This window comes from Apostichopus japonicus, chromosome 23, assembly GCF_037975245.1.
Source record: "Apostichopus japonicus isolate 1M-3 chromosome 23, ASM3797524v1, whole genome shotgun sequence".
Lineage (NCBI taxonomy): Eukaryota > Metazoa > Echinodermata > Holothuroidea > Aspidochirotida > Stichopodidae > Apostichopus > Apostichopus japonicus.
Window position 1 is genome coordinate 6398989 of NC_092583.1, and position 18199 is coordinate 6417187.

At 33.8% G+C, this 18199-nt stretch overlaps 1 protein-coding gene across 11 annotated transcripts in view; it reads right to left on the minus strand.

The window, feature by feature from the left end:
* The window catches only part of LOC139964861 (dual specificity calcium/calmodulin-dependent 3',5'-cyclic nucleotide phosphodiesterase 1A-like), a 272661-nt gene that overhangs the window by 47554 nt on the left and 206908 nt on the right, over positions 1-18199 (minus strand). For 2 of the 11 annotated variants that reach the window (XM_071966911.1, XM_071966909.1), the window contains exon 1: positions 7931-8286. The exons of 5 other annotated variants lie outside the window; for them this stretch is intronic. Coding sequence is in view for 2 of the 6 variants with exons in the window: in XM_071966906.1 (XP_071823007.1) it covers positions 7769-7790 (22 nt within the window). In the remaining 4 variants the exon portion in view is untranslated. 4 more of the 11 variants (XM_071966912.1, XM_071966910.1, XM_071966906.1 and 1 more) reach the window with 4 other exon arrangements.

An 18199-nucleotide genomic window follows, 5' to 3' on the forward strand; every position in this document is an offset into this window, starting at 1 on the left:
CCACTTATCACTGGCACTTAGTTGGCTTAAGATAGTAGCGTACTTGTTATATTTATTTACTGGCGTTACTAACACAGTACAAAGTGAATTATCCAGTACATAATGAAATTCTCGAAACTGCTAACTAGACCAATTAAGCCTACTTTTGACCCATTGCAACGCCTCGTTATTGAATCAGAGGTACACAGAGAGAAGCAAGTTTACGCATATATTAAAATTATAAACAACTTCTAATAGGAAGGTAATATCTATTATATTATTTGATCATTGTGCATACTCACTCCGTCTCACTCTCTGAATAATTTATTATTACATATTTTTATATATACGCGATAAATTTGTCCCTATGAGTTTACTGAGGTTTTTACACAATTGAAAGTGGACGCTTTGTTTAGGTATACCGATCGATCTATTCTTGTTTTCAGTTTGTTTGTAACGATGTTTTGGTAGCTTCGTCTGATAATAATAATTGAACACATATCTGACACTGAATTAGGCGACTGGGGTGAAAGTAATGAATTTGGTAGCAGTTAGCGGATTGGAATACGAAACAGCCTCCCTACCACATATAAGAGTCTATAGGTATGTGAAAAATAAATTATCTCTAAACAATTCATACATGTGTCTGTATGCAGCAGACCATAAAAAACAATAGAATTGCTGGTATCAACAACTAATGGAATATAGTAATGAATTCAGTTCGCACATAATTGTGCAACGAGAAACACATCTTGCTGGTAAACCTCCTCTATAGGACAGACTAACACAAATAGGCATATACGTTCTTTTAAAAAACTGGGAAATTATGTCAAAGTTTTATATCGTTCCAGTTATAGCCATTGAGTGCATCTGTACTTTTGAACATATGTTTTCTAATGATAAGCAAACATCACTTGCCGAAAGTTTGCTTTATTAAAACTTTCTGGATTGATTATCTTGAATAATGAATTACCTAGATGCATATTTTGTTGACTGTGGCGCCTACTAAAATCTAACAGCAGTTTAGTACAGATAAAGGCCAATATCTCCAAGTGGGCACACTTATTACATTTACCTTACACAAAGTATTGATCCTGATACTTCCATGACCTCTCAATTTCAATGTTCAAAGATATTAATTAACACAAGCTTCTATATACAAATTATCCCGTGGCTCATATTTCATGTTATTGACCTATTGTGTGACAAAATGTTGTGATTTATGCTTATATCACAGGCGCAAATGCATACTACACATAACAGAGTTCGTTTTCTGAGACATTTATAAGCGGCTGGTTCCCATGTTATCAGGTTAAATGAGACAATCTTCCAGCTATACACAGTAATAAACGTCTTCGTCACTGTGTTGAGTAATACATCATGTTGAGCTATGCCGTTGTATATGTAAAGTGTTGCTCGTCGTTTGTATTATTATGCTTTTAGTGCAGTATTATTTCATACAGATGTTCTCTGTAATCAGAATATCAACCATTGCTTATATTTAAAGGGAGAAGCAGAAATGACATAGTTAATATTAAAACTGATAGACATTGGTTGGCTACGCGCTAAACACATTCTTATTGACCGCCAATGCGATGTCCTCAACAATCCCTCAGTGTTACAAATAATCCCAGATACCCATCGTCAGGTCTCGGTAATTATATTTTCATTTTGCCAGGCCATGCTGGAGCGCATGTGAGAAATTGAATACTAATTTCTGTTGCAATGAATCATTTTCTGAAATTCACTATACGGTCGTATATCTCGGATTTATATAACTTTTAACATTAGAGGCGAAGTGAAGCTTATGTAATACCTACATACTGACTTAAAGGAAAACTAGTCCATCTTTGTGCCCGAACCTTTGAAAAAGCCTTAAAAGATGTATTAAGCAAACGAATATGAAATGATAGTTTGTACTATGCACTGTCATAACCGACGATATATTGCGGATATTAATAATAATACTATCAATGGGGAATCAGGATATAAAGCACTCTTTCTGTAAAGCTAATCACACGTTGCGTGCCAAATTAAAATATAGTGTTTGCTCTATGTACATTATAGCTTACATGCTTACTTGTGAGAGTTCTTCTGAAAGTGAAACATGACCGTACTTTTATCTATTTCCAGATACCTTCAGTTATTTTGTGTCCTGTTTCCTTATCCGAAGATAACGCCCTGCAATCTGCTGTAAAACATAACACCTGTAACAGTCTGTCAACTCAACGGTTTAAGGCTTTGTTTTGTGCTGATACAATTTTTTAATGAGAATCGAGAACGGTAAACAATTCTCAGGTTAGCATTGCTCACTAAATATTAAATTTAAAGCAACATATAGTTAACGTACACCTACACATAATTTTCCTCAACACCAGTGGCTACAGCGTTTCGTAAAAATATGAGAACCTTCTTTTGAGATTGATATGTCTAGTTTTTTTTTTCGATGGACTCCAGTGTAAATATCTAAGTCATGCCATCTAATATTCTTGGCGCTGAAGAATACAGGCGTAGTAATAATATTCCTGACGTACATGAAGCAAACATGATAATAAACAGTAAGCAATGGTCGACGATATATACAATGAATACACAGGTTCACCCCACACATTAGGCTAACTAGCTGGTGAATTAATGTTATCATTCATTTATTCGTCTGCACATTTGAGTATAATTCGAACCGTTTTCGTGTTCTACAATGCTATTTGAATGAATCAGGCATCAGACATTGCTTCCCGAGATAATCTAGGTTTGGATGCTGTTAACATTCTTAATTTCATAACATGTGACTGAAATCGAACATTAGTGACGCTAGTAAACACATTTCAATTATCTAATGCAGCGCAACTCTTTCGTTCATCCTCATGCATTATGTTACTTCTTATGTATGCATATGTAAATATGCTTTACGAAATGACTGTGCAATGTTTCATTTGAATTTGAAGCATTGCAATTTGCTATAATTATGATGAACATATAATTAAATATAACTAATAATTTGTATACTTGTCCTCGTTGAAAGCACGTTGTTAACATGTCGTTATATATATATGATTAACATAGATATCAGCTGAAACAATAATAACGACAGGCAAAATAGTAAATAGCAATAATTAATGTTGTGTTCTTCTGACATATTGTTTATTCAGCTAAGAGATGACTGTTTACTAGTTCAATAACAAAAGTTAAACAAATGGTTACCGAAGACCAGTCAATAAATTCGTAATAAACAGGTTATCACCGAGGGTAATATTTCCCCATTTTTACGTTGGCTAATTTGCCAGATAGGACAATATAATATAGTTAAGTGTAGAAATATCAAATCATATAATATTATAAGAACCAAGAGCAAACTTTAGCGACATTTGATAGTTGAAAAAAAGTAAAGAAAGTCTGGAAGTATAACTTCTTTTGCTTCCCGAATGTTGTGTAGACTTTATATGTTCTTAAAACTCCAGACGCAAACATGTCCAATAATGAAATCATAGTGTTACGTATTCCATTTTGTACTGTACTAGTATACTGTACACTATAGACTGTACTAGTATACTCTACACCAGTGTATTATACTAGTATACTGTACACCAGTGTACTGTACCAGTATACTGTACACTAGTGTACTGCACTAGTATACTGTACACCAGTGTACTGCACTAGTATACTGTACAGCAGACTTATTTCGTGTACGAATACAATGTCCCGAGTATGTGTACAAAAATTTGAATCAAATCTGAAACTTCCGAGTTTGGTTTTTACACCAAATGAATACACCGACATTAGTATGGTTAACTCCACACATCAAAGCAATAGCCTGACGAATGAAGCAAAATATTTTGATGTCGATGGTCAAAGATGACATCACCTATGTTTGGTTCACATCGTATTCCCACATAAGTTCACATAAAATATTAACATATATGGACAATGTCATTCTGATTATCATAGCTTATCCGTATTAAAGGAACTTAGCAATTAAATATATTTGGACGTGAAAATCATTTCAATCGAAATAGAATATAAAGATGTGGTGCAAATACACTTTAGAAATATCAAAGTCTTGTCAGAAGTCACTCTTCCAAACATCCGATTGAGTTCGTAACATAATTTCGCGTCCCTTAAATACACACGGAGAGTATATATTTGATGTCTGTTGCATTACTGTCACAATAGCTGCTACACAACTTACCTCGAGAAATAATGTCAACTATAAACCAGTATGCAAACAAATGCATTGTGGATTCGATGATGTAACATGAGCAGTTTTCTTCATGATCCTGACGTAATGTACAGTGAGAGTATACAACATACTTGACCTTAGTAATACAGTGAAAAGCAGTGTGATGTGACAAACAATAAATTCACAATGACACATGCTGTCCTGAAATGACCATTGACCTCACCAACAGGCTTCTTGTACTAAATGTGATAGACAAATCAACATACTTAATATGACACCTGTCCTTGCTGAAATATTGTGTCTGGCATGGTTTTCACAATTTGACCCCTAGTGAACTCAAACGACAATTGACCTCCGCCCACAACATTAGGCTTCTTGCACTCAATGTGGTACAATTACATACCAAAATAGGCGATCTGTCCAAGCTTCCCTTTCGACATTATATTTAGGAAGGTGTGTTAGTGTAAAGAGACATGTAAGAGGGGAGAGAAGTAAATGTTTGGCGTATTTTGACTTCAAATGACCTTTGTCCTCCACCAAAAGCAATAATAGGCTCCTTAAATTTGATACGGTACATCTACAAACCAATTATGAGATCTGTCCAAGGTTCCCTTCTTGCAATATCATGTTTATAAGGTTTTCACATTTTGACCTCTGATGGCCCCAAATGACCTTTGACCTCCACCAAAAATAAAATGCTTCTTACATTTAATGTGGTACTTCCACACACCAAAAATGAAATTGGTCTGACCTTCCCTTCTGAGATATCGTGTTTAGAAGCTGGGCGTCACAAACGCACACACACACATAAGTACGTCATCATGAATGCAAAGGTTACAATTATCATCGAAACCAAAAATTGTACTAACACTTTGTCTAGAATAACGACTTATATTCATTCGGTAGATGTATATATGCAGGCTGGTCTATTTGGCATATATGAATTGAGGCTGAAGTTATTTTTGTCATTATTGTTGAAATCTTGCCCTTAGTAACTGGAGTGAATCTTAATGGACCCAGCCAGCTGCAAGAAATATTTCAAGCGACTATGTAGATAATGAGTTGTGAACAAACTTATGCAGTCATATTATATTGAAATTGGGTCACAGTGAACTTATCGTTAATGAAGACAACTTAGTGTTATCGCAAGGAAAGACACACAATGGTGTAATTAAAAAGCAAGGACTATTATGCTTGCACTCATAGGAGAAAAAGGTCCCGAGTAGAAGTTTGTCACGAGAACCAGTATAGTACAAAGCTATGGGTCCGAATTATTCCTTGTGTTTACATTTGCTGAGTACGAGTACAAAGTTATGGGTACGAATGGATTGATTTAGAAAATACGAATATTATTATTATATATGATGTTAAATTTTTGACGGGATGTTATTTGATATTGGTAAGAAAATGAACAGGTTACAATTAGGCAGTGAACGGGGAAGGGTGTAATTGCACAAATAAAAGCAATGCAAAAACAAAGCCAGTTGACATAATTTATACGACCTACCAAACTATTGCACAATATAATGTTGTGTCTCAGCAACGAACCACTATGGGAGTTAGATCGGTTTCTCAGTTCAGAAACATTCTGTAGTGTTGGCCATATTAGGATTGCACAATGCATGTATGCAAAGTCCTACATAAATTGTCTACATCCGTCACAATTTAACAGTCAAGGAAAATACTACCAATCAACTGTTGCGGTTGAGAAAAGCACATTATTTAAATTGATTGTGTCGAGAAAACTTCCGGAAGATGCACCATGCTGACCAAAAAGCTGATAACAACTATGGAAGTACTAGCCTGAGCTTCAACTTGTGCAAGCTCTGCAAACACATATAGGAGTTCTGTATATGGCTCTTGAATTTGTTGTCGTAGCTAAAGATCAATAATAAGATGAGGAATCACTAACCATAAGTCCTATCACAAGCAATATCACAGCAACGACAGCAGACTACAAGGTCATAACAACACACGATTATAACACTTGCTTCATTAGCAGGATCACTGTATCGAAGCCAATGAAACGGTTAAATTATTGCATTCATTAACAGCACGAAACGAAAAAGAGATCTATTTGCAAGGAGAATTCGTAATAGCCTATTTATTGACATGTCCAGTGTAGTATGATCTTGAAACCGTATTCAACGGTTTACGAGTGACCTCATGGTCTGTGCAACATTACCACAATTCTTTTAGGCCGTGTGAGAATCTTGTACTATAAATATAATGAAAACGAGGTATTGTTTCAGTCAGTAGAATGAACGTAAGTCAATAGTTTTTAGAGAGCACACGTTGCTTTGGACAATAATCATTATATTGACTTATCAAACCAGAAACATGATATTTTTGAAGTATATCATGAGATCAACAATCAACAAACAACACGTCCATATAACATTGGCGTGGTAATGACCTCCGAAAATCTACAAAGATGACCGTGATTGAAATTTAGCAGCCCATAAAGTTCAAGATATATGTATGTTATACCTGACGCAAACAGACGACCATATGATTATGAATAGTCTGCAATAAAACATTATTAAAATATGAAAGATGGTCTCCATGGTATCAAAAGAAAAGAAAAACGAACGCACAAAATGTTCCATCATCAGAAGGCTTTACTAACACGTAGTATTTTATACAAAACTTCTCCATAAGTCGTCGTCAGTAGAAAAACGCTTATTAGACATAGTTTGAAATCAATATATACAAGACAACGGGAAAATGTTGCTATGAAAACAAATAAGTTTTAATATTGTATAGTCCTTAGGTTTGTGTAACCATATATTTAATATCAAAGCTCACAATGAAAGCAATCACGGTAACTTTTCTACTTGCACAGGCAAATATTCGAGCAGCGTGGAATAATGACCCATGAAGAAGCGTACAAACACCATTCTGTAAGTTAATAGTATGAAAGACGGATAAAAGGAGAGGAGTTGGCTAAATCAACAATTCTCTCAAAATTCTACTCAAGCCCAATTAACAGAGAAACGTCTTTCCTGTTTTGAGAGACTTAACATAGACGTAGGCCTACTACTCCACATAAGGGAAATTCATTGATTAATCCGTCATCTTAATTAGAAAAAGCTCATGACGAACTTGAAACGATAAAGTATTATAATTATTTACATGAAAACTATGCAGTTAACATATAGGTTTCAGTTTTTCGAGCCAAATAGATTTACGTGAACAGTTCTACCAATCGAAGCTCTTACACAGAAAGACACAACACGTGTATGCAGGATGAACACAAATATTCAAGAAATAAACAATTTGAATTCCACGTGATATTGTCAAACCTCGTTGTGTATAATATATGCTGTACTTGCAACATGTCAATATAAACAACATGCTGAAAGGTTAGTGTATTCCCATTCAAAGTCTGTTTTTTACCAAGGCTTACACGTGTCAGCGATAACATCTTCCGAAATACAATGCGATTGCAAACAACCTGTTTTGAATTGATTAGATAAAAGCAGATCAAACAGTCCTAACTCGAAACCAATAGACTTTTTTACCTTTTTGCACGTTTGCTGATTTTGCATAAATATTAAATAAATATTACATCATTAAAGAAATTTACGAAGCCTATAGTTAATTACTCACACTGCCGCTTAAATCTTTTCATCGTCACAGTTCGTAATCCACACCGTAGTAGCCAATGGTAAATACACAATATACAAGTGAAAGAAATCCTATACACTTTGCAATAACCTCACTTCATTCTTGTCATTCCCGATGAAAAATAAATAGACTCTACAAACTTACCAATTCGTCGATCTTATAAGCCCTTTATGCTTTGGTTGAAGAACTTCACGTCAGTGTCATCTCTGTGTCAATCCATGCGTAACTCACCGCGAGCAGGCTCCAGTGTTGAAGTGTGACTCTCATTAAGTTACGTCGCTATCGCTGTATGAAGCTGCTAAGAGCTTATAGTGACTTGAGAATTGTACCTGCAATTCCGTATATCCACAGATTAATCTAAACCTTAACTCAGAAATACTCGACTGACCAGCTAAATGCTGGTGAATGGGGCTTATGATTGTCAACAACCCTGTTATATGCTAATGAGAGAGAAGCAAAGGAACGGTAGGCGTTGTTAATATCAGAGAAAGATTAAGATGTACCAGAAATGACAGCTTAGACACATCTGCGACTAACTCGTAATTTAATCATTTATTAATAATTTATTCTCTGGTTTAGTTCCCGATATCTTATGCGCTTCTGGGAAAATAAATGCTAGAAACACAAGCAATTAAATGGTCATGCAATCGTTGATTGGTACCTTCCTTATCATTAATTATACATATATGTCAGCTAAGAAATCACTCAAGAACGTGCACTGAAGCAGAAACTATTTGTGTGAATTCTACTACAAAGTAAGAAAAAAAAATCGATCTATCTTCAGAAAGGTTCATTAATTTGTTTAAGAGGCACATGTCGATAGAACAAGTATACGTCCACTCTAGCAGCAATAATAATGCAGAGTGTCTCTATGTGATATTGCAGTTATAGCTACCCGAAATAATTTATTACTCACAAATTTATAACCCTGATGAGTAGTCCTATGGAGGCCAGGATGGAAAGGAGCGAATCCATATGTCTCTAACTAGACACATCTGCATATGCATATGTGCCTAACTAGACACATATGCATATACATATGTGCCTAACTAGACACATCTGCATATACATATGTGCCTAACTCAACACATCTGCATATACATATGTGCGTAACTAGACACATCTGCATATACATATGTGCCTAACTAGACACATCTGCATATACATATGTGCCTAACTCATGACACATCTGCATATACATATGTGCGTAACTCAACACATCTGCATATACATATGTGCGTAACTAGACACATCTGCATTATACATATGTGCCTAACTAGGCACATATCCATATGTGCCTAACTAGACACATCTGCATATATATATGTGCTTAACTAGACTCATCTGCATATACATATGTGCATTAACTAGACACATGTGCATAAACATATGTGCTTAATTAGACACATCTGCATATGCATATTTGCCTAACTAGACACATCTGCATATGCAGACCAAATTTGAGTTTGTGAATTGAAATTACAAATTTATGTCACTATGGATGTGAGCTCGAACTATGTATCCCTGAATACATTACTTACCAATGTGCTATCAGTGAGAGGGTATAGGTCAGGTGCTAACCGTTAATATTCAAGTAATATTTTACAGGTTGGTTTTCTATAATTTGGATATGACTTTTTCAATTGTATGTGTATACGAAAACATCAAGATAACACGAGTTGGAAAAAGTCACCCTAAATATTGGTGACGTCTCGGTCATTCTCGTGCAGTAAATTCACTTCACGAGACGAGACCCGGCGCTTTCCCCTATTACAATATTTCCATTTTTGCATAATTAAGACCACGAGAGGAAATATTTCAATTTGTCCATGCAGCTGCACGGGTAGTTTTAATACTTTCTTTATATTTTATTCTGAGGGCTGTGTAGTACACAAATACCAATTGCGTCATTTATGTTGACTGGGGGAGAAAGCGCACGTCTGTATGTATTGGGTGGAGGACGAGTCGATTGGGGGGGGGGGAGGAGAGGGTGGGGGGTTGATAGGAGGACATTAGAAAGCATCCTAGTAATGAAAGCGAGCAAACTTATTGCAAACGGCATTACACTGGCTCGATTAGTCTGTTTTTTAACTATTATAAAAGTTTAAGGTGCTTTATCTCAACGTAAAGGAATTACAGTGTCAGGTTGTCACTTTTAAATACAAAGTTTCATAACTCACATATATCTCAAAGACATAAACAATTACTAGGAATGCACACCGATATGCTTCATCCACAGTATGACTCTTTAAAGCCCCGTAAATGATAATCGCATCCACCAAAAAAGCAATAACATAATAATGATATAATTAAATGACCGAGTAATAGGTTGTATTGGCATCCTACTTGGATTAGTACAGAGCTGACAACACTGAGTGGTGACTGTACGTTTAGCATTATTACGTTCTTTATCCTTCAATATTTCACCGAGTACACTGCCCCATAAAATAGCTTGAAGTATGTTTTTTATTTCCTGTAGTCTTTAGGTCACATATAAATATACCACACATTAGACCTACATATGTTTCTAGTTCGGTAAATCGCCTAACGCAGAAATTAATTGAATTTACATATTAGATAATTACAGGAAAATATGTTACTTTTATTTCACGTATTAAGTAAGCGTGGAAATGTGCGTTTAACATGACCACAGTACACCGTATCGGTGTAGAAATTTCCTTCAGATTTTTGAGAGTAAGGTAACATAAGTTGGCGAGTTTTCCATGAAAGCTTCTTTAATATAAGAAGGAATGATTGATGCTATCCTTTAAACAGTGATGTTTTTGGTTACGTCACTGACCCTTACAACTCACAAACGCCATGTTTTCGAGTAACTCAAAGAGACGTTACACTTAAATTCTGACCTCGAATTGAAGTACATGCTAGAATATACGCAATGTTTCAAAATTAAAACACAGACAGGCAATAACCTTGGCGGTTATACAATAATTATGTCGATGATATTCCTACACTTATAAAAACCCATGCATACTAACCTGTGTTATAGTGACTAAGTCTGGGTAACAAATTACTGTCACCAACTTATGTTACCACTAGCGAATCAAACTTTTTTTTGGTCAATTTGAGTTCAAATAAATGATACAAAAATATTATTACTCTCACGAACGTTAATAATGACACTTTTTGAAATACAATTATACAATTAAAGTCAGGTCGGCGAACTTTATGGTTATATAATTCAAATGTTATAAATGAAACCTGGACAGCAAGATTGAATTACAAAAAAAAAAGAAAACTCCAGTTGAATCTTACAACCTAACATAACGTGAACAACTACATGTATAGGGTATAGTATCCAAAAATAGGTCAAGCAATGATATTACAAAAATTATATATATATATAACTTCAGGCGATATTTTGTTCAACTTACTGAAAATGTTAATTAATCCAGCTGGGTAATACAGTCATAGAAAAACACGAATCCAAGAGAGGCTTTGAAGTTCCTTAGAATGCGAAATCATGAACTGCTCGTGACACTCTGCCAGAGTAATTCGAAAACTGTGATATTTACCCAGAGGTGAGTCTACATCGCTCGCTGCGAGGTTTAATCTCATTATTATCACTGTATCCTGACAGACACAGAGACAACCAACCCACAAACAGATACTTGATATAAGTTTTGTTATGCTTTGGTCGACAAAAATGGTGTAAAAATCTTTGGTATCATTAATCTTGTCGAATATGACAATCAACAACAAAGCATCTAAACTGACATTAATCTTCCGAAGATGAGAATTATCGAAATTATTTCCCATCAGACTGACTACGTCAGAACGTTGTTGCGAGCCATCAGCTAGACGTTAATAGTAATATTTATGGTATAGTTATTATTAAAAGTTATAATCTATGCATGGAACATCACAGCATAGTTCTATATAAACGAAAAGTAACCTTCGATGAATGAGGTGGTCTTGTGTAATCTGGAATTTCTTTGAAGAATTAGATTAACTTTACGATAATAATTGGAAAACTACGCACTTTAGCTACAAGTTTGCTAGATCTTTGTTTTGACTACTTCTACATACAAGGAACCAACAAACAGGAAAAACTGGCTGTCATATTTGACGAAAAAACAACAAAACTTATATATTTTACTTTCCCGACACTTCTGAAAAGCCAATTTCCTTTTTAATTAAAAAAAAACCCCAAACAATCAAAGTGTAGTCAGGAATATATTCATTTCATCGTCTGAAAGAGACGTTTACAGCAATTGAAGTATTTCCGTCTTTGCTTTTAACTTTATGTCAAAATATTGCTGTATATTGCTGTTTATTCTATATATTTGTTAAATTAAGTGATCAATTATCAAACCATTAAATATTTAGCTTGTTTTTATCAGCGTCGGAATTAAGTACTATATCAAGCAGCTGACCTCCATACTCTTAATTTAATTCTTCCTCATTGTTTTAAAATTCTTATATAGGATTACTTAATAACTTCGGTGCAAGATACCGTGAATATATATATATAATTAATTATATAAGTATAAGTATAATATAAGTAATTATACGTTCGTTATGGTTTTCGGGGTAGTTTTGTTGTTCCGTATTGTCATTTGTGACCTATACTGATTAAGTCCCTTGCATACACCTTGACCTTTGAGTTATACCTTCTTCAGAAGTATAGGAGTACACATATCAGGATGAACGGCACCCTCACCCCACCCCCCTCCCCAAATACGTTAACTAATTTGCAGTGTTTTCTTCTGCAGTTACACACATCTGTGGACAGCAAGGAATGAACACTGATGGATTAATTAATATTATTCATCAATATGAGACACAGCTGTTGTATCAGCTGCTTTTTCTTGATTGTTACTTTCTTTTTTCTACGTAGAAGTCCACCGGTACAGAAATATCAGAGAAAATACGTCTGTTCTTGAGTTAATTGTAAGAAGTTCAAAAACGAGCTCTCATGAATTAAGGTTATCACAATTAAACGATTTACTACTTCAGATCATTTTTAATCACACTTGCTATTGTCTTTTAATTTATAAGTGTTGCATGTAAGTAAACAATGGATCAGCCTATATGGTAATAAGTCAGTGCATCAGTTACAGAATATGCCATTAAGAATTAAATAAAGAATGATAGTAAATAATGAATACCAAAGTTAAAGGAAACAAATAAATAATCAATGAAGAGTTGAAATTTGTTAAGTCTCTCTTCCATTATAATTCCATGCTATTAATGTTAGATTTGGAATTGCCGTACTCGGCCATTACAGGTATATGCATTCATCATCTCAGTTTTTCATAAATTATTTCATTTCCTGTATAAACTAACCCCTCGTTCCATCTGATTAATTTCTCTAAGTGCCTACAGGGGTTATGTGAGGTATATTAGTCAAAATCACTCGGGAGGTGGGCACCGAATGATTTTCAAATTTTTTCAAATGATTTCACGTCTTTAAGGATTCGCTCCGTGGTTAACGATGTTTAGTAGGATAGGAGATTTAAAGGTTGATTCTTAGAAGTTTACACCAGTGTAATAGATACTGAGAGTACACACCCACATGCGGACGCATAATTTCCTTTAAGATACATCATTATCCACAGGGCAGGAGGTTACATCTTGTAATATTTGGTTGAAGTGTTTTATCGTGTTCCTCTGATAATGCTTGCCAATGCATAAAGGTGCCCTGTTAGATATATCAGTGCATATTACGGTATAGAGTTTCTAAAACTGCTCTATGTAAATTTAGACTGTAAAGTGGAGAGTTAATGCTCACGCATAGGATCCTTGAGTCTTGAGCCTAACGTATAATAAGGTTCTATACGTCGTTCTCTTTAATTATTGTGTAAAGTAACCAATTAGCACAATTGTCCATTAACTATACAGGTTTAAGTCCATTTTTATATACTTAGAGAAAAAAATGATACCAAACCATTATCTTTCTCTCACATGATATAGATGCTTCTGATGAACAACAGTTAAGAGAAAGTCTTGTTTTCTTGGAAATTATTCATCAAAACTCCTATCATAAGGCCACAAGGAAATGACATCGCTTAAGTTTCTATTATATTTGTGTTCATATTTTCAGTTTGAAAGAAAGCAGTACATATTGACTAGCATCAATGAAGCCTGCAGGATATTAAATACCGGTAATTAAATGATAAAGTCAAAATATCGGTATTTCATCAACAAACGTTAAAATATTATCACCCATACTAGAGACCATAGGCAAACTAATGAATATTAATGCATTGCATGTTGTATATAAGTCTTTAATCTAGCAATAACAACAAAAATACAGAAGAAAAACGTATTGATACCTCATAATATCTCCTAAGATGGAATTGAATTCTCTCTGGTTCTCTTTGGGTAAGTTTATTCCACCCCATGAACTGGTTAGTGACAGTGTATGATGTTAGTTCCTCTTTAATAGGTTGTATACTTGGATATGAATTACTATATTCATACCCTCTTCGTAGTTTATCATGGAGACAGAAAGAAAGGAACTTAACTCTGACCTTTTTTGATAATCCAAACTTATTATGCTATTTCCTTTGCAAGCATTACACAGGAGTCCATGCAACAAATGAAAAATATTCCGCTGACTGTTAATGGCTTTTAAGAGATTGCTATTCCACCAATGACGTATGATGTTTGGTATTCTAAGCATCAAAGTAATTACATATTATGATGAAAAATGCATTAAAACGATTTCGACAATGAACACCTATTCCGTACCAAGTTTTCAATTTCATTATTAAAGATTTGTTACCATGGAAATACGATGTCAGAATATTATATATATCTATCTAGTGTATGAATGTATAATTAGTGTATAAATGTATATCTAGTGTAAAAATGTATATCTAGTGTATAAATGTATATTTAGTGTATAACTAAATATATAGTATATAAATGCAAATTTATAGTGTATAAATGTATATCTAGTGTATAAATGTATATTTAGTGTATAACTAAATATATAGTATATAAATGCAAATTTATAGTGTATAAATGTATATATTTAGTGTATAACAATATATATATAGTGTATAAATGTCTATCTAGTGTATAAATGTATATTTAGTTTATAACTATATATTTAGTGTATAAATGCATATCTAGTGTATAAATGTATATTTAGTGTATAACTAAATATATAGTATATAAATGCAAATTTAGTGTATAACTAAATATATAGTATATAAATGTATATCTAGTGTATAAATGTATATTTAGTGTATAACTATATATATAGTATATAAATGCAAATTTAGTGTATAAATGTATCTTGAGTATATAAATATTTCTTATATTACTTCGCAAAATGTTTTAAGTATATTGTACACTGTATAGAATGTTTAATTTAATACTTTAGTGACAATGTTTTTATAAGACTAACATTCATTTGAAATTATGGAAAGTGCATATTCTATCGATGAAAATACTGAATGACATTTTAAGCAGTACAAATCCCATTCAATAATGGTGAACATTCATCATATCAAGCTATTTACGGTCTATTATACACAGTCTGATACGATATCACTATATATGCCTATTCGTTGCTTTTACACATGTATATGTTTGAGAATATATTTGCCCCCGGTATAGATGGCTTAGTGTTTTCTCTAACTCACTATTGGATGACTCTCTTGACGTCAACACATTTTGCTTGCATTTAGTTAATAATTCTAGTTTGATTTTGTTGTAAATTATTACTCCGTTCAATAATATATTCTACAATACCATATTTGACAAATTCTCTTGGAAAATCTATCTTGATATGAGGTTCTTACAGAAAATGAGACAAAGGTAAATAAAGAAATGTCAATTTCAATATATGCCAAACTACATTCTAGATATTGTCGCTACCGTTAACTTCAAGATAAATATAGCTATACCCGAAATAGTAATATACCAATCCACCTACTCGTAGATGTCGCAAACAAGCTGTTTCTTTTATTGGATCTTTTTCTGAAGTAAACAAAAAAAAAAATAACAAAAAACGTTGATCAAGGCCATTCTACAGAGAAAATATCGTAATAAAATTCTCAGCGGTGTTTGTGAGGTTGATTTTCATTAACTGAAAATATATGAATGTTAATTGGTAAGGACAGGAATGACAGCTATGGGGTATAATATATAACACAGAGCTAAAGCAGACTTCATTATTTTAAAGTTTATTATCCTTGAAACAGCTGACGCACACATATCACTTATAGCTATATACAAGTATGCAATACATGCTATGCATGGCTAGAAACCTCTTTGAACATTCCACAGATTAAAATAAAAAGGAACCGCGTTAAAATGTGACGAATTCGATCGAAAATCGCGGATTTAATTTGGAAAAGAATTAGTAGCGAAAGGCCAACTTTCAATCCATTAAGCGAAGCGTACATGTTGCATTTATTTGATAGTTAATATGATAGCACAGGGCCCTTGAAAGAGAATCAAAGGGAAACTTCGTTGAAATCATAACCCAATCAATGTTTGAAGATTCGTTCTTAGAAAAAAAGTAAATATTTAATGAGCTAGGTGGCACTATACTTCAAGACAAGTTTGAGTAATTTACTAAAAAACAGCAATGCCCCCACCCCCAAAAAACGGCAAATAACTGAAAAGTTTCAAAATTTATGCACAGAACCTCATTCCCGAAAGTTACACTGTTAGAAGTACATTGCCCAGTTGCGACTGAAATGTGAATGACTCAACGGTGACTAGCAAACTTGCAATATCTCTGCCTCGTAATGTCTCCAGGGATCACATGAAAACTAATCTAGTTATATCGTGACTAAAGAGTAATACATTTGAAGAAAAAATAACCGTGTATAAAGAAACCAAGAAAATGTTATTTTTGTTTAAAGTTTAATTGAGTTGAAATAAGCTACCGTTATTTCTTAAATCGATTAGACAAGATCGATACCTTACGGAAACTTATGTAACTGCGACACCTTTACCATTTTTATATCATTTGAGGATCTCCTGAAGTTATCGCATCTTTTAGTTAATTTGTTTTTGAGTGACTTATTCTTCATGAAAGTGTCTTAAATGCTTTTACAAGTTGCTTAATGGGATGAAGACACGAACAGTGTAAGTAGTTTTGACATAGAATAAATTCACTTCAAATGTACTTTATATCGAAATGAACCAAACACATCTTTTCGTCAAATGCGTATGTGAAGTAAGATAAAGCATTTAAATATGTCAGGTTATAGAAATACAACGTCTGTACCTGAAGGTTGATTTACTCATTAGAAAGCGAAATAGGGTAATGAAAAAAAGGAATCTTGTAAGTACACAAAATAGCCTTCTTATGTTGAAATTAATTCACATTGGTTTTTCCCAAGTATTGATTGTACCATCGCCAGATATGTACATATAAAAAATATCCAGACTTATGTTTATTGAATTTAATATAATTTCAAATTTAAGCCAAAGTTTGAAGCCTTCAGAGGATCTAGTTGGTCTCTGTATTACCATCATTTGTTTACACAAGAAAAATCTTTCGCGCAACTAGCCTCTTCTAATTTCCCATCGGGCATGTAAATTGCCCTCTACATCCAGTACCATACTGTCATTACGAAATAACAGGAAACATAATCTGGATCGAAAACAAATGAAAGAAAAACGCTATCAGTTGAGAATCTGTGATGTCATAGCCATGTACATGCTTCATTAAATGCACCAATACAAGTATTTTCCTCCACTAATTTCTATCTTGGAACAGTTTTATTTAAACCTTAATGTTTACATGACATCGATATGGTTCCTTGTTTTTACCAGCATTCCATTAACAGCTTTGAATTAATTCAACACAAAACATCTTTTATCATAGTTGTTACTTGTTTAATTCTATAAGATACAATACTCAGTCGCTTGTGTGATTATATCCGATCCTTTGAGTTAATTATTGTCATGGATTGTTTATCCCCTGATATCCGGATGTTCTTTATATTTACGTCTTTTTGTGTGTGAATGTAATCGTTTGCAACTCTAATATAGGTGTAGACCTTTCAGGTGGATCAGATTGGGGTGGGGGTGGGGTTATGTTATGGGTCTGAACGGTGCATAAACTTATAAAACTCGTTAAGAGCTAGCACACTTGACATTATGCAGGGAGAGTACAAACATGTTCGATACGTTGCTGTGTAATGTTCAATATTTGTTTTACCTCTGACGATTCGATGATTTACAAAGTACACACTTATTGTGCATATATATCGTCATTCAACAATGCTTAAGTTATTAGTATATTTAGTATACATTATTACATATATTCTTCTAATAACATGTGAGTTATCCACAGAACTACTACGTTCTTTTATGCTGATAAATTGGTCCAAGAAGTACTACTTGTTTGGTACTTTCGCCTTGATTATTCTCGTGGCTTATTTAAACTATACCTAGTGCAGCACATGATATACGCACTCA